This window comes from Artibeus jamaicensis, unplaced genomic scaffold (assembly GCF_021234435.1).
Source record: "Artibeus jamaicensis isolate MK-2021 breed Jamaican fruit bat unplaced genomic scaffold, CSHL_Jam_final scaffold_1964, whole genome shotgun sequence".
NCBI lineage: Eukaryota > Metazoa > Chordata > Mammalia > Chiroptera > Phyllostomidae > Artibeus > Artibeus jamaicensis.
In genome coordinates this window covers 9441993-9450538 of record NW_026522030.1, presented here as the reverse complement: position 1 = coordinate 9450538, position 8546 = coordinate 9441993, and the positions used below count along the sequence as shown (strand labels likewise).

At 37.8% G+C, this 8546-nt stretch overlaps 1 protein-coding gene across 3 annotated transcripts in view; it reads left to right on the top strand.

Moving 5' to 3' along the window:
• Positions 1-959: 959 nt before the first annotated feature.
• The window catches only part of MUSK (muscle associated receptor tyrosine kinase), an 85345-nt gene continuing 77758 nt past the window's right edge, over positions 960-8546 (top strand). For all 3 annotated transcript variants that reach the window (XM_037152602.2, XM_053656584.1, XM_053656585.1), the window contains exon 1: positions 960-1324. In XM_037152602.2, the coding sequence (XP_037008497.2) occupies positions 1246-1324 (79 nt within the window). In that variant the 5' untranslated portion in view covers positions 960-1245. The remainder of the gene's footprint in view (positions 1325-8546) is intronic.

Genomic DNA, 8546 nt, shown 5'->3' with positions numbered 1-8546 from the left:
TATTAACATAGCAAAGTCTCCAAGACATGCTGTTCAGTGGGAAAAGGCAATTTGCATGGTGGGACGTTTTAGAAGCCACTGGAGGGGCGCCTCCAGGAGGCACGGCAGCTAAAAGTGTCATTTGGCTGACAGCCCCCAGCTGCTGACTCAGTGGACTTTTGGGGGCCAAAGAACAAGAGTGCCTCCAATGCAAGGGGAAAAAAATCTTGAAGCCATGAGGTAAGTGCAACAATACAGGTGTGTCCATTGTATCATGGAAGCCCGGAGGAGGCAACCCTAACACAATTTTGGGAAGATACAGAATTTGGGGTTGGGCTCCCAGAAAGGGGGTGATGATCAAGCTGAGACAGGTGTTAACTGGGCGGAGAGAAAGGGAAAAGCATTCTAAGAAGCTGGAACTGTATGAGCAATTTATGATCTACGGAAGCAAGAAAGCTGTATCTACAGGGAAGCAACAGTGGGTTGCTATTGTTAAAATAAGAGGTACGGATGGATTATAAAAGATGATGCTAACGGGGTAGGCAGAGTCCAGCGAAACCTTCTATATCATATAAGGGATGTTTGACTATTTTTTATGTGCTAAGGAGCCACTGACAGCTTTTGAGCAGGGGAGGCTATCTGAAAAGATGTTAGAAGACCGTAAGGCACCAGGCAGAGAGAACGGACAGGGGCTATCTCTGTTGTTCAGAGAAGATGAATGTCTAAAAAAGAGGTTGGGACAGTGTGATACTAGTTGGAATCAAAGGAGGGGAAGAAATCAAGGAATATTGAGTTGGTACAATCTGTAGGTATCAGTAAGGAGTTGGAGGTGGGCGGTGGAGTGGGGCGGGGAGGAGTCCCTGTTAGGTACGCCCAGGGCTCTGGGGTGAGTGCAGGAGAGGTGGTGAGATGAATCAGATCAGGAAACCTGTACCCCAGGGACTGCAGTGGTGGTTGCAAAAGGCATCTGGTATTGTCCTTCTGCCACCGTCTTAAAAGGGATTCTAAAGGGATTTTCTTTCCCTTGTTCCTCCAGCCCTACACTTGCGTTACTGGTCTAAGTGGATACTCACCAGCTGGCCGTGTCCATCATTACAGCCAAGTCTGAGAATTCCTGATTATACTTAGAGCCTGGGGAGCTGCTGACACAAACAGTCATTAGCAGACGACCCTTTTGTAACAAACTATGCTTTAAAATGTAAACTGCGGGGCATTTTCCTTGCATTGTCCAGAAGGAACTTTCTCCTGCCTGAGCCTGGATTAATCATGAGAGAGCTCGTCAACATTCCACTGGTACACATTCTTACCTTGGTTGCCTTCAGCGGGACTGAGAAACTTCCAAAAGGTTGGTTTGAGCAATCTTGTCTTCTTGTTGCCCTGTCACAGTTCTAAAGAGTGTGTCTGTGCGTGTGCCCTGATTATGACCGATTCAAATTATGGTGAGCTTGGGTTTTACTTGCTGAAGTAGGGGTTCGATGTGTGGAGAGCTATATAAATAAGCAATTGATTGATGGGCTCCTTCCTTGCGATATCCCTCCCTGCTTTAAGTTGTGCAATAAAAAATTGAGCCAGACAGTGCATGCAGAACGCTCACTAGTAGAGGAAACATTAGCAGGTAGGAACATTGGACTGCAAGTTATCAAGATCTGTTTTATTTACACGGATGTCCAACTTCAGGGTGGTCTAAATGGATGATGAAAACCTTTTAACGCAGGGATATAATCAACCCTACTCCCAGACATCCAGAGCGCTTGCTTCTGAACAAAAAATCATTTCCATTTTCACTTTTAATTTTACAAAAGTCTTCATGAATATTTCGGTTCCTCAAAAATTAGAATTAGAGATAGATGCACACAATTTGCCTATTTAATAAAAGCCTGGTGACAATGGGTTCTCAGTAACTTTGAGGCCGAGTCATGATTTGGCTTGGCAAGAGACTGCGAAAGGTTTTTTTTCAGGGCCTTTGGAATGTACCGGAAATAACACGACCTCAGGGGAAAGGAAAGCAACTTAAGAAACTGACAAACACCTGTTGCAGTAGCAAGAATGTCCACAGTGACATGGTTTCTGGCCAGTGTATTATGAAGCTGAGACTAGTGTGTTTCAAATCAGGGAGAAAGACTGGAAAATATGTGATTTGCGAGGTGACCAAGGGCTGCATTGAAAACTTTAAAAAAAAGACATGAGAGAGTGGAGTGAATGATATCCATTAAAGTAAACAGTTTTCAAATTAATGTATCACAGTAGCATAAAAAGACTTCTGTTTTAGGACACATTCAAAGAAATTATTTTCCCTTTGTATATTATTTGATCAAAGAACCAAACATACTTGCATTGTATAGATAAGCAAAGGTAGTATCTGTATGTAGATGGGAAATACAGCTTTAGATTTTGTGGTTCTTTAAAATTTCTGGAGCCACAGTGTCAAGATGCCCAGGTGAATAAGATACAGCTTTCTTGATAGTCTGATTTCATAAACTTAATTTATTTTGTTGGGTTTTTTCCATTTTACATAAGCAGTATGATATCAGCACATGCATTTAAACATTTAATTGCCAACTGGTGCTTTGAGGTATCTGCCGATAAAAGAGAATCTAGATCTTTTCAAACAGCTAATAATAGCCAGAAAGATTTGACATTGCTTTCAGATTGTTGTAATATTTCCTGCTCACACAACGGAAGTCCGGTAGGACAGCACCTGGGTGCTGGTACTTAGAGATTGTTGTATCCCATTCGTGCTATTTTAAACCACAAAGTTACATAGAGTGACGTGGTTAAATGCTAAAATTCAGTAAAATATGGTCTTACAAGGAGCTGGACAATTGATTTTGATGGCTCAAATTAGAAGTTGGTGCACAAAAAAAGGAAAAAATAAACAAGCTTTTTCTATGAGCAACTCCTAATTTATATCCTGTAATGATTTTCAGTTTCCAAATTTTATAGATAAAACCCTTATTTCAAATGCACACTATATAACTTCAAACTATGGTGGCATAAAGCTAACAAAATCAGGTATCTTGGCTTTTAAATAAAATAATCAGATTGTTAATCCAACTTTACTTATTTATAATTTATGTGCCACTGTCATTAGAGTGTAAAATCAAAAATTAAAACAATAGTTTTGCCTAGTCTACTGTATTTATTATAAAATCTAAAATAATACACATTTAACATCCACCTAAGCCAAAGACACTGAGTCTACAGAACAAGGATCAATGAACTACACAACCCAGCTCTGAGGATGAGCATTATCATTAAAGTGCAATCTTTCTAATTGTAAGTGTTGAAATTCATGGACTATATTGGTACAAACAAAACACAACCATGTGCTATTATTTTAATATTGTGTGAAGTAATACAAATGTTCTACACAAAATATTTTGCAGTTGTTTTTAACTTCTTGGCAGAAGGCAATTTTAAAACATGTTTTTTAGTTGGTATACATTTTTTTCTAAGTCCTTTATCATGAATAAATCAGGGAATCTACCCAGTAACATTTCACAAAATAGACTGGCAGATTTTAAATAGTGCAAAGGAATCCAGTGGATTCCTTTCTATCAGCATGCCATTTTCTCAGTAAAATTCATAACTGACTTGGTAGAATTCATAGTTTACTATTTTAGTTTCAGTTTGAGAGTCCTGATATTCAAAGACAAGGGAAAAGTCACTATTTTTCTGAATCATTTCAACTGCTGATACTCTCAATGATGAGCTCAAAATCATAACCCACAAGAAGGAGAATTTTACGAACTATCGTGTATGAAAGTAGCCAGCCACATGCTTTTAAAATGTTTAATGCTTTAGCGTGAAGTATTGTATGTACAGCAGAGTTTAAATTGTGGGAGCATAGGAGTTCATGTAAGCAACACTGAATCTGTTTAACATGCATGAAGAACTCCTGTCTACACCCCGTTTTAAAAATTACCTCACTTACTAGCATTCCTTAAAATTTTGGAGTCTGACTGATATACTTTAGAGATTTTTGAGTAATCCCCTCTTCTAAAATGTATGTATGCAGGGATAGGATTCACAGGCTCGACATATGACTAATTCAGAGCGGGTACAGCTGTCATTGAAAATCGTGGTCACCACATCCTGGATGAATGTTTAATATTGATGTGCATTGAAAGAGAAACTCATTGCATGTTTGGGAAACATGTTTGGGGAAACATAAGTTGCTTTAAACATTGTTGACCTCAAAGAACAGAAAGGAAGAGCAGAAATGTCAAGGTTTCTACCATATTTCCAAAGGGGAAGTAGGCAATATTTCAGTGAAATAGAACTTGGCAGTCACTGGGGGAAAGTGACAAGTGAGGGGTAAACAGGAAGTAGTCTCACTCAGGAAGAGGAGAACAGGGGACCAGAGAATGTAGAAGCACTTGTGGGCCATGCTAAGAATCCAGCTGGGCTGAGGACTGCACCTTGCTAGCAACTCTGATCTGCACCGTAGTTTCACTTTATCAGACAATAATATATGTACATAGGAGCTGCAAGATCAGCTATCTGGATTGGTTCAAGACTGGTGCTTTCAAGGGTCAATGCAGCTAAAGGGCTATAGAGTGAGAAAGTTGAGATTCTATGGCAACATGATCATGCAGTATAGGCTGAACAATGAAGAACGTGAAATAAGGACACTTGAGGCCTGGGGAAGTGCTTACCAGTGCTCAACATACGATATTATGGACTGTGCTAAGGACTGTCAGTGATTGGTGAAATGGTCGCTCCTGGGTCCATGTACATTTTAGAGGGATCCCTCTGAGATCCTGCCTTACCCCAAAGCAATGTCCCCAGGAGAAACAATTTCAGAAACTCCAGACTGAACTGGAACTCTTAGCTGCCTGTATCCAGTGTCATTCCTGAAGCACCAAGAGTGTGTTCTGAGGAGAGTTAATGATGCAGCACTGGTAGGTGATTATCGAGATAATCAATAAACCTTACCAGCTCCAAAGACATCATGGCAAAAAATAACTTACATGTTATTAAATACATCACCAGTAGTACAAACGCGTTCATTTCTAAGGCATGCCAAATGCTGGGTAATACTGAATATCCTCTTTCTTTGGGGGCTTTGGAAAATTTCCAATACCAAAGTGTTTTCTCCTGCTCAGAAGTCTGAACCCAAATTTATCTAAAACAAAAAGGAGTAAACACACCTGACTTCTTTGTTTACTCAATCACTTGGTCACGTGAATCAGCAGCTGCTCAGTCTGAAGTTGGTGTGGCAGTGACCCACGTGCTAGAGCCCCTAAAAGAGTAATATTATGTCCTTCTCATCGAGCAGCTAGTAGTCAAGTTCAGTTACTCTTTGGGTCCAGAAAAGTGCTGTGTTCATTTTCATGTATTTGTTATTCATGTGGTCCTTGGGTTGAGGGGAGAAATAGTGCCCTAGTTTAAACAGGCTCTGGCTGAGATGAAAGCTGGAAGGAGAATGAAAGCAAACACGAGACAGTCCGCCGAGTCAACAAGTATCATCAAATACAACTGTGTGATCGTGTCAGTAAAATTTTGAAAGCAGACTTGTTTGGAGAATTTTGGAATATGGGCAAAATGAACTTAAGCAACTATATTCTGCCAAAAGAAATTGATATTGAATATGACTCTTACCCTCCTGCCCGCATTCTGTGGGTAACTAGTAGTACTATGCTTGAAGACATGGTATAGCTTAGAGTTAAAAGACAAGGGAATTTGAGCCAATTTTAACCTTGAAATTCAGCTCTCTCACCTTGTACTTTTTTTACGTTTAGACAAGTTATTTAACCATTCTTAGCCTCCATGTCACACCTGCAAATGAGAATAATAATAGCATGTGTTTCTGCTTGTTGTGATTCATAGATGAGATAACGAAGGGGAAAATGTGATGCATGGCCCATAGCAGGTTCTTAATCAATTTTAGATGCTAAGGTTATTAAAAACAGAGTCAAACCACATAACACTGTCATACCACAGAACATTATGGGAAGGTGTTAACTTAATAAAGTTCTTAATAACACCTCACAGACTTCTCCATATCTGTTTGTCAAGACATTCTAATATTTACTTCTTTGATCATAACTGATCTCCACAGAGTTTGTGTTTCCTCACTGGAAAGATAATATTAATAATGTGTCTGTTACCTCCATCACTCTGCATCTATGTATTGAGTGAGAAGAGAGTAAGGAATAAAGATTTTTAAATAAAAATAATACATGGCCATTAAGAATGATTTTGAAAACACAAAGTATATAAAGATTGAAAAGAGAAAAAAGTCATCCATACTTACAGGGCTGTTAACACGTTGGTATATTTTTTTCTATTTTTTTCTACGTATCCTAAAAAAAAGAGGTATCATAATAAAATTGTTTATGTAATTCTTCCCCCTGCCACTTTAACTAAACACTAGAGAATGAGCAGATTCTATATTATCTCTGATCTTCAAGGCACCATTGGCAGTTGCTATAACCTCCTAATTAGATAAGAGTTGCTGGTATGTGTCAAATATCTGCTTCTCTAAGAAAAACCAGAAGGCCCCGATTTGTTGCATTTGTTGATTTCTGAAGTGTGAATACTCCAACCACCGCCGACTTCACCCTACCAACGCTGAATTGGGAAAAGATGTGCAAAAGCACGCCTTTATATTACCGCTTCTACCATACAGATGTATTAGATGTGAGTAACCTCAAGAACAAAAATAATAGGAAACTGGAGTAAAATAATTAGGAAGTGATGAATTTTGAGTGGTATGACTTTGTTTTTAACATAGTTCACTTCTAAATTTATGTAATTTAGTTTTTAATAATAGCTTTAACAATTTTCTCATGAAATTCTAAAATTTAATGCTTGGCCCTTGCAAGGTAGTAGAAGCCCATGTGGTGCCTCTGTTATCGCCTCTGCCTACAGCTGAAGATGCCCAGGCACTAGTTCGGTGACGTGGTGGGCAGGAAGGGGATGGAGAGGGGGTCTGAGTTCAAGCCCTGTGCTAGAGGGTCTCTCAGTGCTTAGTTGCTCAATAGTCTAACAAAAGCGTTTAATGTTATCAATTAACCTTTGGGCCCACCATTACTTGCATCCCACAAATTTAATATGATATTTTTTGTTTTTATCTCTTAACATCTATGTGATTATATAATTGATTGCTTATTTCATTCACTAATTGTTTAGTAAATATATATTTTATACATAAGAGACTGACTTTCTCAAAATTCATCGGTTACAAGTTTGCTGTCATGGCATTGGAAAGTGAACATTTCTGTGGCCTTCTGATTTGTTATCACTTTTTACTACAAAAATAATGTGTTCATTTGTAACACTGTATTCCTTTTTAACATGTTACAACAAAACAAAAAAAATAAAATTATACTTAAGGTGCATGCCTAGGGAAATGCTTTTTAACATTTTGGTATTCATTCTTCCATTCTCTCTCTCAGATATGTGTGTATATAATTTTCCTTAAAAATTTAGCAGTGTATAACTTCATTGAAATGTTTAGGTTTGACTTTAAGTCTTTATTTTTAAATAACAAAGCCTCATGATTGTTGTATCTTCTTGATGAATTATTCCTTTTATAAGTGAGTAACGTCTCTCTTCATTTTATAAATCTTACCACCATATATTTTATTTTTCATATTAGTACTGTTTATCGCTTTATCACTTCAAGTGGTGCTTACTTTACCTATGTTTCCTCCTCTTTGTTTCCAACATTTCTCTTTTAATTTATTTAGGTGTGTCTTTTGTGTTTTTTAATCTCATATAATAGTATCTATTTTTTATAGGTCAGTTTATGCCATTGGCATTTACTGTGATTTCCGATACATTCAGGCATGTTTCGTCCACACTATTTTATGTCTTCTGTTAGCCATATCTTTTCTTAGCTCGGTTATCCTGGTTTTCTTTCTCTTTATTTCCTTCTCTCTCTCTCTCTTTCTTTCCCTCCTCTTCCTCCTTCTTCTTCCTCTTACTCTTCTTCTACATCCTCTTCATCCTCCTTGTTTTGATAGATAGAGTTCAAGTCCCTTTTTTTCTCCTGCTACTTTGGAAGTTTGCTTTTTAACCTATTTTAGTGTAATCATTAATACATTTTTGTACTGTATTCCTGTGCTGTATTTTATGTTTCTGTGACCATTGTAATAACCAGTGATCTGTAGTTCTTTATTCCTTTTGCCATTTTGGCCATCCCCCTAACCCCTGTCACCTGTCTTCCATCAGTACCTTCTCTGTATTTAAGAGTTAGTTTCTTCATTTATTTTGGTTTTTTTAGATATCGTATGATTTCACTTACATGTGAAGTCTAAAAAGAGAAAGTAAACAAAACATTAAACAAATTTTAACACATGCATTTAGCCATACGTGTTTTTCTTTTCCTGTTTGTAGTTATTAAGTAGTTCTGTCATCTGCCTGTTTGTGGCAAAGAGCTTAGCTTTAACTATTTGCAGAACCTCTTCCCTGAACTTTGAGCTTATCATTGTTTATCTATAATTTTAGCTTCATTCATTTTTAAACACAGAAATTCCTGGTTTGTTTTTTTAAATATTCCACAGTGAGTTAAAATTCCAATCAATTTTCATCACCATTTGTGTTTACTATTGCCGTCT